General features: G+C 51.0%; 7 protein-coding genes across 7 annotated transcripts; 5 read left to right on the forward strand and 2 right to left on the reverse strand.

Moving 5' to 3' along the window:
• Positions 1-341: 341 nt before the first annotated feature.
• On the forward strand, positions 342-2,232 carry EV422DRAFT_544456 (uncharacterized protein). The gene is made up of 8 exons (XM_053071392.1): positions 342-555; positions 628-736; positions 800-842; positions 907-1,039; positions 1,109-1,316; positions 1,385-1,445; positions 1,524-1,677; positions 1,751-2,232. The coding sequence occupies exons 1-8, from the start codon at positions 453-455 to the stop codon at positions 2,095-2,097; spliced, it is 1,158 nt and encodes a 385-aa protein (XP_052921640.1). The 5' UTR covers positions 342-452; the 3' UTR covers positions 2,098-2,232.
• A 325-nt stretch (positions 2,233-2,557) lies between these two features.
• Positions 2,558-6,529, forward strand: EV422DRAFT_571431 (WD40-repeat-containing domain protein; the record flags this gene model as incomplete). The annotated part of the gene is made up of 18 exons (XM_053072992.1): positions 2,558-2,654; positions 2,722-2,809; positions 2,875-2,962; positions 3,026-3,258; positions 3,325-3,459; positions 3,545-3,618; positions 3,692-3,786; positions 3,884-4,088; positions 4,156-4,240; positions 4,328-4,773; positions 4,844-5,082; positions 5,150-5,428; positions 5,509-5,757; positions 5,852-5,894; positions 5,966-6,070; positions 6,135-6,241; positions 6,304-6,375; positions 6,434-6,529. 18 exons carry the CDS (start codon positions 2,558-2,560, stop codon positions 6,527-6,529), a joined length of 2,736 nt encoding a protein of 911 aa, XP_052921641.1.
• A 58-nt stretch (positions 6,530-6,587) lies between these two features.
• Positions 6,588-7,540, reverse strand: EV422DRAFT_571432 (U3-containing 90S pre-ribosomal complex subunit-domain containing protein; the record flags this gene model as incomplete). Its single annotated transcript, XM_053072993.1, has 3 exons — positions 6,588-6,751; positions 6,819-7,076; positions 7,153-7,540. The coding sequence occupies 3 exons, from the start codon at positions 7,538-7,540 to the stop codon at positions 6,588-6,590; spliced, it is 810 nt and encodes a 269-aa protein (XP_052921642.1).
• A 306-nt stretch (positions 7,541-7,846) lies between these two features.
• EV422DRAFT_500941 (phosphatidylinositol-glycan biosynthesis class S protein-domain-containing protein) lies at positions 7,847-10,265 on the forward strand (the record flags this gene model as incomplete). Its single annotated transcript, XM_053068162.1, has 7 exons — positions 7,847-8,008; positions 8,772-8,892; positions 8,965-9,147; positions 9,209-9,298; positions 9,353-9,552; positions 9,614-9,799; positions 9,873-10,265. Coding segments are annotated over 7 exons (1,335 nt in total), but the record flags the coding sequence as incomplete, so codon positions are not given.
• A 798-nt stretch (positions 10,266-11,063) lies between these two features.
• EV422DRAFT_551601 (peptidase M24, structural domain-containing protein) lies at positions 11,064-12,541 on the forward strand (the record flags this gene model as incomplete). The annotated part of the gene is made up of 6 exons (XM_053071846.1): positions 11,064-11,244; positions 11,313-11,527; positions 11,618-11,711; positions 11,770-12,030; positions 12,113-12,294; positions 12,377-12,541. 6 exons carry the CDS (start codon positions 11,064-11,066, stop codon positions 12,539-12,541), a joined length of 1,098 nt encoding a protein of 365 aa, XP_052921644.1.
• Positions 12,542-12,853: 312 nt separating this feature from the next.
• On the forward strand, positions 12,854-14,291 carry EV422DRAFT_571435 (uncharacterized protein; the record flags this gene model as incomplete). The annotated part of the gene is made up of 5 exons (XM_053072994.1): positions 12,854-13,034; positions 13,278-13,531; positions 13,600-13,698; positions 13,764-14,103; positions 14,182-14,291. The coding sequence occupies 5 exons, from the start codon at positions 12,854-12,856 to the stop codon at positions 14,289-14,291; spliced, it is 984 nt and encodes a 327-aa protein (XP_052921645.1).
• On the reverse strand, positions 14,267-17,420 carry EV422DRAFT_607518 (ras guanine nucleotide exchange factor domain-containing protein; the record flags this gene model as incomplete). The annotated part of the gene is made up of 12 exons (XM_053073818.1): positions 14,267-14,731; positions 14,813-14,936; positions 14,996-15,088; positions 15,172-15,345; positions 15,415-15,736; positions 15,804-16,007; positions 16,065-16,800; positions 16,910-16,935; positions 17,007-17,058; positions 17,129-17,168; positions 17,244-17,276; positions 17,346-17,420. 12 exons carry the CDS (start codon positions 17,418-17,420, stop codon positions 14,475-14,477), a joined length of 2,136 nt encoding a protein of 711 aa, XP_052921646.1. The 3' UTR covers positions 14,267-14,474.
• Positions 17,421-18,401: the final 981 nt, after the last annotated feature.

Below are 18,401 nucleotides of genomic sequence, written 5' to 3' on the forward strand. Positions count from 1 at the left end.
CGCGATGAGCACTGTTAAAGTACCCAGTACGCCTGGCCATGATGTCGGTGCAGTCTCTGCGAAAATGGACCAAGACAAGTAGTTAGTTAGTGTGTGTTCCACCCGTGTGCAGGATTAGTCGGTGCACGTAAAATACCCACAGCATTATTTTCGTTAACCCCACACAGTGCCGAGGGGCATGGGTTGGACAACAGATAGACCTAGGTTTAGATGTTGTCGTGCGGTTATACTCGTCATGTATAGAGGTTAAGTTTAAACAGGCGTGAGTTAAGCATGTCGGAATCAACCGGAAACAGTGAAATGTCCGACTGTTCGACGTCAGCAAGTCAAACAAAAGGCCCGCTTGGCAGGGCCGTCAGAGAAAACGTACTCCTCGACGGATTTCATTCTGTTTCCGTCCGACTTCAAGGCGGAACATATTTGCCACAGCCATTACTACATCATAGAACACAATGCCCCACGGAGAACAGTGCATCTGCGAAGTATGCACCTGCGGGCGGCATAAGCTCTGCAAGGCGGTTCGTACCAGTGACTGCCACTTGGACGCTCATACTGGTATGTCCATATTTTCATCTAGCGTCGGCAGCGCACCCCCTGAATCATTATATTCAATTTGGGGATGATCAGAGTATGGAGATAATTACTTGAAGTTCCAATCTGGCCCACGCACGAGGGGAAAGGCTCACCCGCAGCAGCTGGATTGGAAGGCGGGGCCTTTCTCGAGTGCTACTGAAAGGTGAGGTTTGAAGCTCAGATTGCTTGTGATTTCTTGAACTTGGGTTGACATTTAATTCTCCAGTCGCGACAAATTCGTTCCCCATGCTGTTGAGGCCCATCACCCGGTATGGTTGAGCGATGTAGTGCATCATAGAACTTATACGATGCAGATATTGACTCCTGGAGCAGGTACCAAAGCCCGCCTATCAACGCAACGACGCCCGTTTCGAGGATAGCACGACGAGTAAAAGTGACTACCCCGCCTGGGCCGTCTCTCCGGCTCAGTCCAAGAAGCCTCCGGCCGTCTACGTCGAGAATCCAGGTAAGCCCCACAGTCCATCCATCCCTTCTTCCCCATCGACACTAATCAATTGAGAAATATCCACCCCAGTCAAATTCAGCGGCGAGACCACCAGCAACCGCGACTACAAGGCCTTCGACGTGCAGCCCCGCAACTTCCACAAGGCGCCGGAGTATATGAAGCCGACCACGAAATTTGAAGACGAGACGACCAATCATAACGATTATAAGGCGTGGAAGGTTAATCCTCGTGTGGATGCGCACCCACCTGCTAAGCATGTGGATACCCGGGAGGACAGGTATGTGTGGGATAGATGGATATGAGTTTAGTAGGACGTTGTTATTGATTTTCTTGCTCGCATGACAGGGATTTTCGATCGACTAATGCCGCTGCTTATACCGGTGGGCAGTTGCCTCGCGTCTTACCTGTAAGAAAGCTGCCTTTGCAAATGCATGGTATGGCTCAGAGAATTGTTTGCTGATCCGGGTTTTGCATGCATGCGCAGGCTCCTCGCCCGGGATATTCCGCCAACCCAGCGAAGTTCGAAGGCACCACGACCAATTACGACAGTTTCCGTCAATGGGCTCTTCCTCCAAAAGACCCGAGGCAAAAGGCTGCATATGTGCCCAACCCATCGCACTTTGAGGATTTGACGACTTGTAAGTGTCGAAAGAAATTATGACAAACATTGCATTTTTGATTATTGACCAACCCCCTTTTTTTTGGCCGTAGACAAAACGAACTACCAGCCCAAGTCCGTCGAAGTGTCCCACCGCCAAATCCCACGCTACGAAGCCCCGGACACCAAATTCGAAGGTCTGAGCACACACCACTCCGACTACGCCAACCCAGGCCGCCAAACACGAGAGCGCGACTTCAGACCCCGGGTTGGGTACAACGCCATCGGCGACGACCGTGACTGGCTCACCACCATGCGCTCGCAGTATACGCCCAAGCCGGTGGATCAGTGTCCCGCGGTGAGCTGGATCCCGCAGGAGAGGGAGAGGCACACTGATGGACATGTCTATTTGGCTCATCATGATAGCCCTTTGGCGGCTACTGCTGGGGAAGCTCATTGAGAGGGGGTGGTGGCGGTGGATGGGGGAGTGACGGGTAGTTGTACTTTCTGACTTAATGAAAATGGGTGCATAATGAACATTCGTTTCATTGCGTTTGGCCTGGCGGCCATGCTGTTGTGGCGAGCCGGAATTCCTTTTGTACGTGCCCTGAAAAAGTGGCTCAATTCACTTCTCCAATCATTAAGAATTTTTCCACTATGATTGCGGATCGTTCATTTTCGGTTGGCAGGCGGCAGCAGCTTAACGATCTCAAATCAAATTGCCAACCTGCTGGGAACTATCGGAGTTCGCCGCTTCGGAAATTCGACAGCGCGCTGCATGCTGCTGTCATTCCTTTGGTCCTGACAGATGGCCCGAGCGTGAGGCTCAGACTATATAATACTCTTCGATGTAAACGAGAAGAGCCAGTCTCTAATCATTGTATCAGACGGCGAGCTGGTTGACAGCCAGTCACTACATCATGGAATATCGACAAACTTTCGGCGAGACTCACACCAAGCCGATTCTCTGTCTTCAATACAATCCGAACAGGAGGGAGATTTATTCAGGCGGTGAAGGTAGGCCAGTCTTTAGTTGTGTTTCATTCTGCCGATTCGATCTGATGTCCCATTTCCTTCCTTCAAGATGCCTTGATTCGAGTATTCGATGAGACCGGAAAACCATTGCAGACACTGGCGGAACACGCGGGATGGATTACCGGGCTTTGCTATTGGTACGCCAGCATCTCCTTTAGTTCCATGCTACGGGCGAGAAGCTGATGTCGCGAGAATGGAATAGCAAGGAGTACAAGACCCTGTTCTCATGCGCGATAGACGGGCTTCTGATTGCATGGGGGGCGAACGGGCGACCGATTCAGAAGATTGAGGTGAGACGCATATGCTCGCATATTCACGCCCAATCCCTACTCACCCTCTTTGAATCCTGTCAGACCGGCACTCCAATCTACTCCCTCGCCTACAACTCCCGCCGTCAGCAAATCATGGTCGGTTGTAACAAAGAGGTCCGGGTATTCCATCTCGTCAGCCTTGATGAGAACCATGGGCCTGGGGGAGGCGCGGGTCCGTTGACCGACATAATCGAGCCGAAGGCAATTTCTTGTGCGGAGCATGTAGACATTGTGAGCTGCTTGGTTTCGTGTGAAGGACGGTTCTATTCTGCCGGGTATGGTGTGGATTTGTAGTCTCACGTTCCGGAGAAATGGTTAACATGTGGTTTGTATGGCCATAGATATGATCGGAAACTAGTGATCTACGATATTCCACATCATGGAAATCTGAAATTGCGAGTGTCCTACGTGCTTCAGAACGCGCACGACGCTGCCATCTCGTGCATGATATACGGAAAAGATCCGGACAACAGCTGGTAAGATCCTATTGGCCGGGTCTTTCGTTGCCGCCCATGAGGAATAATGCTAATGAACCGAAACTTCGTTCTTTCCACCTTCTAGGCTAATCACAGGATCGTTTGACTGTTCAGTCAAGCTTTGGTCGCTCGATGGCAACCTGTTACAGCGATTTGATGGTTTGAGGTTTGCATCACACTGATCAATAACCTAAGCACGACGAGTCGACTGATGACAATCAAAGCGATACAGTCACGTCGCTTTGCTACGTCAATCCCACCCAAACGCTTTGGATAACCGCCAGCTCTCATGCGCCAATCATCTACGATCCCAAGAGCGGCATCAATGTGAGTTAAGGGTCATCTCGCCGGAATGATACTCGTCTGTCGTTCGCGCTCTCATCCGCTATCCACTGAACAGCCTCGTCTCATCCCCCAATGATAGGTGTCGGACTTTGTACGAACAGGAGACGAAAACGCCCCACATCAAATGGGAGGCTTGACGTACAAGCACCTATTATTCGTTCCAGAGGTCAATGAGGTGCTGGCTGCAACGAGCCGAAAGAGCATCGTGGTCTGGAAGTTCAATCCGTCTTCAGCTTTGACCGTGTTACCGGGGCATACAGATGTTGTGGAGTGTTTGACCTTCAGTGAGTTCTGCGATTTTGCGGAGACCCAGCTTACATGCTGCTGACAGGGTCATACCAAAATTTGCAGCTTCCAAGGAACCACTCCTGATCTTCAGTGGCGGGGATGATGGCGTCATTAGAAAGTGGGAAAGGTTACAACTGAATACGTTCATGTACAGGTGAGAGCGAAGGGCATATGGGAGCCCATGAGAAAGCCGTCTTTTATTAGGGCTCAAAACTCAGCTTTCCTCAACATGCAGCCAGGAGACCTTGATTCTTCCCAGTGAAGATCAGAAAGAGGAGGAACCGATGCTCTACACTTTCGCCAGACGCCCAGAAGAGCGTCGCAAAAAGCAAGCCGCGATGCATAAACGAATCGCAGCAAAACTCCACATGTGGGAGCGCGGAGACTCGCAGACCGACGGCAGTTCCAAAGCAACTCTACTGTCACTCTCCAAGGCCGCACGCCGAACATTACGGAAAAAGGAATTCGAGACCAATTCTGGCGATAGGGCGCTGAAGGAGCATCGCCGACATATGGATGAGTTTGAGAGCGCTTCGGGGAGTCTGAAACGGAGAAGTGGGTCTGCCGGTGCCACGAATAATCCTGAGAAAGAACGAAGCAGTCATAAACCTGGGGTGATGTCCTTGTTGTATTATGAAGACTTAGATATGCTGATCTCGGGGTACGAGGATGCGAAGATCCGTAAGTTCACGAAAATACGTCTCGAGTTGCACTTTGTGGAAAACGTTCCTGATTTGAGTTTGCGATACAGATATCTGGGGCTACAACGAGGAGAATGTTCGTTTTGCTGCGGATGCCAATGATCCCAGCGCCGCCAACACGAATAGAAACAATGAAAAGGAGCTTGCGGATGGCGTAGAAAGCACCTTAATAGCAGAGGGGGCCGTATCCAACCGCGTGGCGGGAATGTCCCTAAAGTACACATTGGAAGACCACAAGGACGCCGTCTCAGGGCTTGCGTGCTTTCAGCGAGATGGAACGCACTGGTTGGTAAGTTAAACGACAGAGCTGCGCCATTCATCCCTGAAACATCTCTAGAACCTCTAGAACGCAATAGCTAAGTGCAGGCTTCGATCGCCGGATTTGCATCTGGGAATACAATCCCATCGTCGGCGTTTTCCAAAAGCGAGACGTCTTCCGCAATGCCCAACAAGGCTTCGGCAAAGAAGAGCTAGCCGCTGATGGAATCATACTGGACCTCGAATACGCGCCGGAGCGCAACGAGTTTGCCTACGCTTCGGCCGATAAGTTGGCGTACATCCGAAAGTTCTCGCAGAAAGGTTCAGAAATGCTGCTACAAGTCGTATTGCAAGGACATGAAGCTGAAGTCAATCAGGTATGCTAGCCTCGCCTGCTCGCAGCAAATGCTTTCTGTGTTTGCATAGGGGCCGAAGCTCATGAATCCGGTCCCACAAGGTCAAATGGTGCCGGAAGTATCAGCACTGGATTACAGCCTCCGAAGATCGCACGATTCGTATATGGCCGGCCGAAGGGATTCCTTGCACGCGAATCATAAACAACGATGCGCCCGTGACAGCCTTATGCGTAGATCTGATCAACGGAAGCATCGTCGCCGGGATGAGAGACAAAACCATTCGGGTGTTTGACCCGGAAAAGGGGGAGCTGGTGCAGAAGAACGTAGGACATACGGATGAAGTGAGGCGGGTAATTCACATCCCGGCGAGGAATCAGGCAAGCACATGGCTTTTGTTGTAAAATGTGCTAATTCAATCATCACTCATCCTCTTGCCCTTTTCAGTATGTATCTGCGTCATGGGATAACACAGTTCGCATGTGGAATGGTGAGAGTCGCCGCGGTTTCATATCCTATCATCTTGCGAGTCTGAAGCTCATGGAACTGCTTGCGATTTAGCCCACATGAAGAAAGGTCAACCACGATCGGTAGCCAAGCCAGCCGAGGCCACATTTGCTGGGATATTTGACGAGCCTGAAGAAGGGGTTGGTACCACCTTCATTCGTACGTGGCATACTCACTTTCTCAACAACCTTGCATTCTACGTAGCCTGTATCCTCGTATGCAGATACAAACCCTCTCGTTCGCCCTATTCTCCTCTCCCGGCCCGTATTCATGCCAGGTTTAACAGCAGATTCCACGGCAGGGTCAAATGATGACCCAGAGCGGCTACTGGTGAGTCTTCGGGTTCTCTCCTCGCAGGACTCCATCCATTTTCTAATGATTCCGATGTCCAGCTAGAGCAAGCACGCCTACAGGAGGATCTCCGTTCAACATTCAACATACTTGAAACAACATTGCAAAATCAGGTTAGTGCTGAATCGGGCAAATTGTACTTCAATGGTTTGGCTGTTTACATTTTGTTAGGACGCACAAAATCGGAAGAAGGTGCACACGAAGCCACCACTCTCAAACGTCCCAACGGCTACGAATCGAGCGCCGTCGGCGACTCTTGCCCAGTAGTGCCCATCTTCCTGTACATATCTATATATCTATTATAATAATCTATAGGTCTTCCGCCCTAATACAAGCATATCTCGGCAGATTCCGCTTTGTCGCGGATGTGGCGAAGAAGGGTAAAATTGTCCATTTTCAGCTCAGGTACGTCGAATATGCCTCGTTGTTTCTGGTCTTTGAACGTGGAGTCAGCGATCACATACTTCAGATCGTCCAGCTTGAGAGCGCCTGGATGAGAAATCGGCGACGAGTCAGTTGAGCTCGTCAGATTGAACAGCCCTCGCTTTTGACCTACCATCCTCAATCAGCTTCAACACTCGGTTTGGCGTACCGACTGCGATAGGGAATCTATCTTTCGAAAGTGCATCCACTTGGTCTTTCAACTTCAGATGTTTGGCAAACAGCTTCGCGACTTTGCATTCTCCCACTTTACGCATGAGCCGTGCAACGTTCACCGCCCTGATGGCAGAGGCAGAAAGCACTATTACTGCGGGAGATCCTACGGCGATCTTGGGGTCTTGTGTGAAAAGTTTTGCTGCTGATTTTGCAAATACTAGACGTTTGGAGAAACGGGTGAGCTCCATGCACGGGGGTGGCCCGGTGAGCTCCGACTGACAAAACGAACGTACAATAATCCCTGATGAACTCGGCAAAGTGCTCGTCTCCCGTTTTCTCGAACTTCCGACAGTCCTTTAGAGGAATGCCTTCTTCCTCCAACACCTTTCTTGGGTCCAAGCTCCAATCCTTCTTTTGCTTCTTTGGTCTGTCTTTATGGTCCTTCTTCTTCTTCTTCGGAGCAGTCTCTTCCGCTGCTGTTGTTGTGTCCTTCTCCTCCAGTGGTTCCTCTGAAGCCTTCCTTTTGCGGCTCACAGGTGTGGTGTCCTGCTCCCCGTCGTCCTCAAGGTCTGCCGGCGCGACTTCTTCCTCGTCGCTGTCGCCAGCAACAAAGTCATTCAGATACTCGTCGCCTTCAAGGGCGTCGGCCGAAGCTCCTGTGTGTTCTGTGCGGTTCGCCATAACTGCAGTGCTGTGTAGAAAAGGAATGGGTCCAGAGGGAAAAAGGAGAGCCTGGGAAATTGTGAGTTGGTTCCAACTCCCCGTAAACCAGTAGGACTGAGTAGGATACTGTACGGCACGTGTAAAACGGTGTCTTTCTCGCTTTTCAACCTCAGCATACCTGTAGTCGGATGTCATTATGCGCACCGTTACGAGCAAGGCTGACCTTGGTAAGAGCGCATTGTTTGAAGTGTCCTTGCGAGAAACGCACAACTGAAGTTCCTTTCCGTCGGCATTACGGTGTCATCTTGGCGGTCAGACAGGACCCGACTGCAGGTCGTGCTGTGTATTCTCGCGACGTTCCTCCTGGGTACCCCGATCTGGTGGAAGACAACGGAGGTCCACAGGGCGCCGCTTCCGGTGAAAAAAATAAAAGCTTGGGTGTTACCAGAGGTAGATATAGGAAGACGATGGCGGAGGTGCATACTTGTTGGAGACGACGGCCTCGGACTCGAGAGCACATATTCCCACGGCGTCAGCATTACACTACTCGCACCAACATAACGGAGGCTATGTGTCATCAAATAGGCTCTACGACTAGCTTTCAACATAAACATAGCTCTCAAGTTCCAAGAGCATCCATATGCATCCGACTCCAGCAAGAGGCGAAACGTGGAAGCCATCGCAAAGGACGTGACGGAGCAGCTAGACAAGTTATATAGCGTATTCCAGCCGAATGGGGCCCGCGATGTTGCCAACGAGGGGGCTCAAGTGGCAAACGAAACAGACGCGGACGCGGGTGGCGAAGGTCCGGCAGCCAAGCCAGAGGTTTCTATCACGTTTTCTGTGAAGCCACAAGTAGACGCATCGCCAGCTTCTGCCGGCGAGGGATATATCGTTATAGTCTCATGCGTGTCAGAGACGGAGTCGCAGGAGACGAGTCAGATCTCAATTGAGGCAGATCGAACGGCGCGTATTACCCTTGACCAATGCACCGATGATGGTATGGCGCTTTGCAGTTTCCGCTCAGATCGTCAACGAACTAATCAGCGAGATGTCTTCCGTTGTCAGCCTTGACTACGAGTACTCTAGTGGCCACGATAGGCGGCCTCTTTGCGGACGAGCAAATGACATATAAGCAAATGTCAAGTCCTACCAGCCGATCGTCCACTTTTCATGTAAGTGCTAAAGTGCTCCGAAGTCCTACCGCGCCGACGTTTACTCAGCAAGGGCACCATATGAAACTCACTAGGCCGAGTGGGATAATATGCGAACAATGAAATACGCCGCTCAGTATCAAGTGACATTTAGTCTGTTAGTCGCGAATCCATCCGACTTCTTAGTCAGTTGGGACATCCAGGATGCTGTAAATGGTTAGTTCCCCACGCGGCGTTGGTGGATGGCATACCAGTCCAGAACACAGTCTTACACATTCCTGGTTACAGCGTACATCGATCCGCTGTTCGATGCATTGTCCGACATATCAGACTTCGACGTTCATTCGCAAATTCAGAACTATGCGACATTGCCAGTCACACCAGAGATTGTGGAGAAAGATGGGCGGAAGCTACATATTCTGAAGCCCAGCGTTCTGCCTAGATTTATCAACTCCGCGGAATGGACTCTGGGTGGGCACATTCTTGCTGTAACATATGGCATGCCTATTCCGCTCATTCGTCTGCTCTGTAGCTTCCGTGGTGTCCACGGCACCTCCGTTGAATCATATCTTGTACATCCCGTCTCTCGAGCAGTCGCCTTTGCAGCTTGTGAAAGATAATGGTAAGAGGTGGCCTGTCCTTCAAATCTATGCCGCACTCCTAATCGATATCGTAGGCGAACCCCTTTCGACAAACGCCTTCCTCATGCCTCGTTGGGGAGGTGTTGTCATTCAGAACCCGGAGGTCCGCGGAAAGGGCTCGCGCATCCACCTGAATGCAACCTCGTTGCACCCATTCATGGAGGTAGCGGTCGCGCACCTTCGTGACTTGCTTGGCGTCAAGAAAGTGAGGATACCGAACGCCGACTCAGTTCTGGTAGGTTCACCGACATTATGCAACCTGAAGAGATTATGCCCTGACTTGCGCAAATTTCCAGCCTGAGATCTCGTCCATCGTGTACGCATCAGCGCCTTTGACGGGTTTGACTCAGTGGGAGCATGGCCGCTTGGTGCGATGGCGGACAGTGCAAAACATGGTGGATGCCATCGACACTTTGAACTCGCTCTCCAACCTGATCGAGCGGTTAGAGAGTATGGTGGTCCTCGACGACATTCAGTCGCAGGTAAAGTGGGGCTCTCTCATTGATGCCTCACTTGAGTATTGTAGACATTCTAAAGCTCGCTACCCGTTCGCAGGTCGTTCAAGCTCTCCAATCTCTACGTGAAGCGCATAAAACCCTCTCCCAATCTCATACACCATCCGAGTATACCCTGGCCTTGCAGCACTCCAAAAAAGCCACCGTCCTCGCCTCAAAGGCGTTCTTCGATCCCACCATGCTCGCGATGCTTTACTTTCCAGACGAGCACAAATACGCGGTATATATGCCACTATTTGTCCCAATTTCGGTGCCGGTTCTTGTCGCAGCTATGAAGGAGCTCAAGAGGGCTTTAAAACGTCGTAAGGCGAAGAGAGCGGGAAGAGCCGGGAAAGAGACGGGAGGGGGGAATTCGCCAGCGATTGGTTTGGATGGTCCGGATATGGATGCCGACGAGGAGGATGGGGCCGAAAAGGAGAACAAGGAGGAATAGATATTTTCGATGTCCGCCGATTACACAAGCCCGCTGATGATTTGATTCACTTGAGTTCTACTCATGACGGTGTAATTGACCTACGGCGCTCCTTATGGCGGTGGTTCGTAATCAAGCAATCAGTGCCGCCCAAGGGTCCTCTGTGAAGGACTTCTTGTAAAACCCCTCCTCCCCATCAGAATCGGTGATAGTGATTCCCTTCTCGCCTTTCCATCGTGGAGTTCTATTGTGATTAGCCCCGTATCCCCCGCCGTTGTTTTGTGAATGGGAGTTCCACTGATCCGTTCTGCGGCGCTATAATCATTGTGACCATACTCAGTCAACGGGTATGGACAGCTCACATGCGGGTACCGACATTACCTTGTTCGAGCCATCTTGCTGCCCTCTCCAGCCGCCACGGCCCCTCCCCCTTCCACTAGCTGCGTCCTTTTCTGGTTGCTGGTGCCACCCTTCGCCTCCAACGGTATCCTGCTGCTTGTAGTACCGATTTGCTTGCCCACCACGGTTGTTCCCTCCGCGCCATCCTCCGCGATTGTTCCCTCTGCCTCGCCCGTTCCAACCGCCGCGAAAATTGGTTTGCTGTCCCTGCCCTTCAGCGTTATCCCCACCGCTCTGCAGGGTGTTTGTTGAGGAAGGTGGTCCGTATTCGCTTTCCATCTTTCCGAAGTTTTTCGCTGATGTTGCAGAATGCCCTGGTGGAAGTGGAAGGCCAAACGCGGGGGGAAAGCCGAAGTTGAAGTTCCCAAATAGTGAGAAACCCAAACAACCCAAACCAACCGCAGACACCACCTATATACGATGACAAGCGACAGCAAAGTCTGTACGGCCTGTGGAAGCCCCTCCAAGTTGCGCTGCCCGACATGTATGAAGCTCAACATCGTCGACGGCTCTCACTTCTGCAGTCAGGACTGCTTCAAGGCGAGTTGGGGAACCCATAAAGCCATCCACCAAACGGCCGCAGCTGCCGTATCTAATGGGAGTAAGTCATCTAAACTCTAGCGCCCGAGGACTTGTGTGAATGCTTCTAACCTCTCTGATATTCCGTAGCGGTGAATGTCTTCAATCCATGGCCGTCTTTCCGCTACACCGGGAAAATGCGCCCTGTCTACCCGCTGTCGCCGACCCGCTCAGTTCCCGACAATATCCCGAAACCGGACTATGCAGCCGATGGGAAACCTTGGAGTGAGCTGGCGCTCAAAGGGAGCACGCAAATAGAAGTTCTGACCCCTGACGAGATCGAGAAGATGCGGGTTGCTTGCAGGGTGAGCCTTCTCAACCTCCTGGGACATGTTGGAGATCAGGCATGACGGAGATACTCTGCATTGGCTCTGACACCAATACACCCGCTGCAGATATCGAGGGAAGTTCTCAACGAGGGTAGAAAGGCAGTCAAGGTTGGAGCAACGACGGACGAAATCGACCGTGTTGTGCACGAGGCTTGCATTGGTAGGTGTGGAAGGTTACGTTAAGTCTTCCATCACCTTGCTTATGCCTTTGTTCCCAGAACGAGGAGCATATCCCTCTCCTCTCAACTACTATGGCTTCCCCAAATCGTGCTGCACATCCGTCAACGAAGTGATTTGCCACGGTATCCCGGACCGGTACGAAATTCAGGATGGAGATATCGTCAACTTGGATGTGTCCTGCATGTACGATGGGTTCCATGGCGATTTGAACGAGACCTACTGTGTCGGCAATGTGGATGACAGGGGACGACAGCTCGTTGCTAACACGAGAGCGTGTTTAGATAAGGCTATTGCTGCTGGTGAGTGGGGAGTCTCCATATCCGCATGGGCAAAGTTATCGCTGTCACCATTTCGTCTCACCCAATATTTTACGAACAACAGTGAAGCCTGGCGTGCTCTACCGTGACATGGGCAACATCATCCAAAAGGTTGCTCAGGCCGAAGGCTTCTCCGTCGTCCGTGCCTACTGCGGTCATGGAATCCACCGATACTTCCACACTACCCCGAACGTGCCACATTATGCCAAAAACAAGGCTGTGGGAGTCATGAAGCCTGGACATACGGTATGATTACCCGTGTTGACTTGTGCGCGTTGCCCACTCGGAAACTTCCGGCTTCTGACCCTCCTCTCGGTTTATTTATCAGTTCACGATCGAGCCCATGATCTCGGAAGGGACATGGCACGACGAGCAGTGGCCAGACAGTTGGACGGCCGTCACAAAGGACGGGAAGCGATCCGCACAATTCGAGGAGACGCTTCTCGTGACTGAGACGGGTTGCGAGCTCCTTACGGGTGACTTTACGAAATAGATCCTGTTCGAATCTGCCTCCACCCACTATTTGCATACATGAGTAGATCTATGACTATTTATGATTGAGAAGATGATCATCATCATCACCATCCCTTTCCTTTCCTGTCTCCGACGTGGTCACTCCTCACACCAAGCAACGCTTAATTCTGCCGGTCGCGAGTGCGAGGGAAACCAAACGCGCAAGGTCCCACGCAAAGCTTTGTTTCTTGTCACCGATGGTGACAAACGCGTGCGGGCCTTCACTTGCTCTTGCTTTTTACGCAAGAGCAACTTGCTTTCCACCTTTCGCGTACGTAGTAAGTCACTTACAATGCGTAAATCAGCGGCTCGCGAGCGCACCTACGACGTCTCATCCATCACCTCCCTTACCGTCGAGAAGCATAGTCCTCTGACGTACGAAACATGGGACCTCGGAAACCGGCCCACCGAAATACTCCACCTCCCGCATAGGGAAGGGAAAAAGATGCGAGCCGTTGTGCTCATGATACCAGGTTCGTGGAGAAGCATAGTCCTCTGACGTACGAAACATGGGACCTCGGAAACCGGCATCGTAGGATACCGTCGAGAAGCATAGTCCTCTGACGTACGAAACATGGGACCTCGGAAACCGGCTTCGTAGGATACCGTCGAGAAGCACAGTCCTCTGACGTACGAAACATGAACCTCGGAAACCGGCATCGTCTCGAAACTTTTTGTATTGGCGCTCGATGTATTTATGTTCGTCTTTTCACCAGGAAACCCTGGTCTCGTTGAGTACTATGAGGAGTTCCTCCGCCGTCTTCATCAAGCCTTGAAAGGGGAAATGACGTTCTTAGGAGCTTCCCACCTTGGGCACTCCGCCGCCGTCCGGACGATTGGGAAACTATATTCCGTGAAAGAGCAGGTGGAACACAAGCTGCAGCTTCTCGATGAGGTTGAGCGGCGGTACGGGCGCGATACAAAGGTGGTGCTGATCGGTCATTCATTTGGCGCTTGGGTCAATATCGAGGTACGAATAGCGTATGCACCTTGAAGATCCCACGCGAAAGAATGGAAACCTCAATCGGTGAAACACAGATACTCAAAGCACGCCCCGATGCGAATGTCGTGAAGGTATTCGAACTGTTTCCGGCGATCATGAAGATCAGGGCAAGTCCGCAAGGCCGGATATTCAGTGTAAGTGCTTGCAACAAACGATGCGCGGCAAGAGCTGTGCCACATCTTACCAGCTTGGACCTCAGTTATTCGACTGGCCCCTTATTCGTACAGTCCCGGCTCTCCTGGTCGGATCGATCCGCTTCGTGGCTCAACCTTTTCCCAAACTTCTCAATTCTCTGGTCTCCACATTCTCTCGAAACCACAAAACCCCTCGCGAGGTTAGCACAACAGTCGAACGGTTTTTGCATTACTCGACCGTTTCCAATGCAATGCATCTGGCGTCGGATGAGATGAGGACAATAGATGAACTGGATGTAGAGACGATACAGAAGCATGCGGAGAAGTTTGTGATGTACTATGGGGCCGGGGATCACTGGGTGCCGCAATCGCAGTATGAGGAGATGAAAAACAAGTTTCCAAATGGTAAGTGCTTTGGAGGATGAGAGATTACGTCGCGGAATTCCGGATGTTAACTCTCTCCCTCTGTCCCCCCTTGTTTAGTCACCGTTCATTTGTGTGAGGACAATATTCCGCACTCGTTTTGCCTCGGCTACTCGGACGTCATGGCGGAAAAAGTTGCGAAGTGGCTAAGGACGGCGTTGGGAGGATGATATTTCGATTTTGCAGGTATTCATAGATCTCTTTGTAGCGTTCTTACTCGTGTAACTTTTGTAGGGTTCCATATATACACGTGGTATAGCGGATTCGCAACGGGAGTAGCGGATTCGCATGACTTTTGTAACTATGCACAATAATTATACTAAAGGTCTTGAGAAAGGAGGTCGTCGCCGCATCTATGTTGCCTGGCGCGGCTCGCAGGCTAAGGACATGGCTTGCAAGTTGGCCATACTAGTTTCTAATGGCGGATTGGCCAAGTATTCTTGTATCTCGTCCTCAAGATCAAACCACTTGTAATCAATCCGCCCTAAAGATACTATGTCCGTGATGCATTTCTCAATCAGCTGCATCTTCTGAAAGTTGATCATCTGCGTGTCTTTGATGATAGTTTCGTTGCCGTCGTTTATGAAAGTTAAGTCCTTGATAAACAATGCTGTGAAATGCAAAATTTGCGTTAGTTTGACGCTGCCCGATGCTCCGATATCAAAAAGTCCGATAGTAACTCGCTACGTACGCAAGAACGGCACTAATGGTGGATCGGCGTCAATAAGCTTCGTCCGATACGATTTGAAATTCTTGGACACATCTGTTACTGACTGCAGATCGGCAAGAGCCTTTCTTCGAGCATCAGAAAGACCCTGAATATCAAGTCGTCAGTCCAGTTCAACGTGAATCGGGAAAACCGCAGTGTATTCACCTCCCAAGTCTTCTTTAGCCTTTGAACCGGTGACAGGTTCAAACCGAACATGATTGCAAACAAGCTGAAATAGTTCTGGGCGTCATAGCAACCCTAAAGGAAGGAGGTTTAGCTAGGCACTGGTGCAGGATTCCAAGGACATGCATCAGTGCGCGCATTAGTAAATGGAAGCGCACCTTTGCGACTTTTAGGAAGATGCTTAGCACCGCTGTCCTCGTCTTCAAGTTGGGTTTGTTAACGATCTCCGTTGCCACCCAAAAGGATTCCTTATCAAATCTTTCGATGAAGAATGTGAGATTCAAGGAGGCCTTTCCCCAGATTTGGGCCGTGTAGTCTATTGGATCGATCATCTATGAAAGATCCAAGCTTGATGAGTTTCGTATATTGCCGACAGCCTCAACCGATTACTGCCTACTGACCCTGAACAATGTGGAATTGTACAGGCACAATTGCTGTGCCAGTATTTCCGGATCGATATCTTCCTTGATGCGCGACTCCTCCAGACTTCGCGGCTCCTGCGCGGCAACCATCATCCTGGCGATCTGCTCGGACCGTACTGCGTGCTTGTTGGACTGCTTCTTCATTAGCTGCAGCATTTGCTCCGCCTCCGCTGGAAACCTCTGCCCTAGCTGATCTATAGCAGCTTCTAAACTTGTTCGCATCTCAAGCGGTTCAAAATCGTGCCAATGGGTACGGATCCAAGTTCTCAAAAATTCCACCGCTACAACATACTTGCTGGATCTAAGTTGGCAATTTAGATGTTTGCTCAGGGCGATGATGCTTCCCCTTCACAAGATCCTGTACTCACTGCAATGGCCCGTTATTCAACCACCGCTGTCCAGCTCCTTCGGAAGATGCAGCTTTGAGATGCTCAAACACCCATGCAGACAACTCGGTCGGGCTTGCAAATTTTCGATACGTTAGGAGGAAAACTCGCCAGAATGAATCGCTGGCTGTCCCTGAAAGCGCAGCCTCGAAAAGTGCATCCTTCGTCGCAGCAATATACTGTCCACTGAATAAGCTGATGAGCCAGACGCATCTCAAGACTGCCAAGCTCATTGCTCCTTACTTCCGTGTGATCCTGGCGAGGTTCCCGTCCTCTCCATGTTCTCTCAGATCTGTCCCGCTGTCTACACTTTCCTGGACAGATATTTTGGGAATCTTCGACCAGGAATGAGATTCTGCCTTTGCGTCCTCTTGGTACGGTAGTAGATATTTTGCCAGAATGCTTTTCAACATATCAGGGGTCGCCGGCTTTGGCAACACCTCGTTTATTCCCGCGGCCTTGTAAATGTCCGCGAGCGCAACCGCAACGGTATCGCTGATGGCCACGATGGGTATTAGCTTGTTATCACCCAGGATGCGGGCTGCGACCTGATCAGGGGGTTCATCCTGAGCGCCTGCTGCCAGCATATCGCCTGAAGCATTGACAGAAGCGGCACGCAACCGGCGCTTTGGCTTCAAAGTGAGGGATATAGGGGCGGATCCGCCAACGCTGGCGCGGCGTCGTGGAAGTGAATAGAAAGCTTTTATCTCCGGCAAGAGGCCCGATATATCCGGCTTCGTAGCTCCATCGGCTTCGTCCACCGCAGAGTTTGAGCCGGATTTCAGCCCCGATCTCGAGCCGCTTTCAGCTGATGGCAAAGTGCCAGAGATCGCGCGGTACAAATCGCCTGAGCTGGGGCGGTGTAAAGCCCCGCCCGAATCTCGCCTGCCAAAAGCTCCAGGAGGCCCATTGGATTCCGATTTTGGCGGCGGTTCCCTGATGAGTTTTGTGGCAAGGATGCCGTTGATTATGGGCATTTCTGTTGGGGAAGGGAAGGTGGAGATAGGGTTTGGGCGTCCAGTCAGCTCCTTCCGCCGGGAACGACACCATGACCGATGACGAGATGACAACCGCCCCTGAGCACCTACGGATATCTATCAAAATCATATCATATCTACATAGCCCTGCATCATTAGAAAGTCCATTACGTTCGAACCACCCGCTTCATAGAACTTCGAGACTTACCGCTTGTACGTAAGGCCTTTCATAAGGCTGAGTCCATCCGGATAGATGTCATCTGCACGCTCCCGGAGTTAGATGTCGGTTAAGCAAATGTCGGCGGATTCAAGAACACAGCGATCGCTCACCATCGTTGACTGTCACACCATGCACTCGGCGGAGACATTTCTGGCGGCATCGGCGGGGGAATAAACATCAACATTCACTAACATCACCGGTGAGACCCACAAATTGGTCGCTTACAGCCATGATTTTCGAGACGACCGCATTGTCATCCTGGAGGAAATATCCAATTTGAGATGAATATACGGTAAACCAGCCAATCCAAGGAACAAATCATCCTACCGCTATCGCCACGCGGAATGCAGAAAAATCATCTATCGTGCTTGATCTCGCCACTTTGGGCCTGCGGAGCGTCATTCTGAGTTGATTTCGTGTGCGCCAAAGCTATCCGGACTGGCTTGGAACAAATGTCGTAAATTTCAGGCTGTGGAAAACGATCGTGGCTACAACTCTGGAGTTCAATTCAGCTCCCGTTCTACGTATGTGCTGGGGGCGCGAGAGATTACTCAGTTTGAGCTATGGTGGAATTCACGAACGCTGGCTGGCTAGCTCGCGAGCTCACAAATACGATGCCCGACCTATCTTCATTTTAGGCAGTCAAGGAGCAGCATTCATCTAGAAACCATGTAGTACAGTAGTATAGAGAGAGAAGAAAGGTTCATAGTCGGCGGAGTCGAAACGCGTGCTGTCATACATTTGTCCGGTCGAGACACGGTCTCTCGCACACGTTATTTCAATTAAGGGACCGACCGAACAATCGGCAACGCAGCTTTGGAGCCTTCCATTTATTTTCCGTTTCCTTTCAGGTGCTTTGCTGAAATCTATGATAGTAACGCCCAGAAATACAGCAAGGTTTAAAATGACAGGTTTATTTCGATTTTTCACATAAATTTTGATGTAGATTCCCAGTGTAATAAAACACTTCCCGACACATCACCCAACCCCACCCGTAAGTCCTCTTTGTTTCTGAATGTCCTTGCTTCGCATTGTCTATAAGTTCGCCTCGCTTTTTCCAGAAGTCTTGCATGCCCGGACTACGTATCCTCAAGGCCAAAACATCAAACCCCATCTCAACGTAAGCCGATGGTCCTCGCAGCCTTGAACCAGGCCGACATCAGCCATCCAGCGTTTTCCTCTTCGGCGGTCTCCTCGTCTTTGTCTTCTTGTTCGTCAGTATGCATCAGCTGGCTCGAAGTCGAAGACGCATCGTCCTTATCGTCCCACAACTCGGTTTCAGGGTTTGCGATCTCTTTCATGCGCTTGGATCTCCCTCCGGTGGTCCCCTTCTTTTGCTGCTTAGTTCCAAAAGTGACCTTCTTCTTTCTGGCAGCGCTGACA

This window comes from Fimicolochytrium jonesii, assembly GCF_025526975.1.
Source record: "Fimicolochytrium jonesii strain JEL569 chromosome Unknown EV422scaffold_34, whole genome shotgun sequence".
Classification (NCBI taxonomy): Eukaryota; Fungi; Chytridiomycota; class Chytridiomycetes; order Spizellomycetales; family Powellomycetaceae; genus Fimicolochytrium; species Fimicolochytrium jonesii.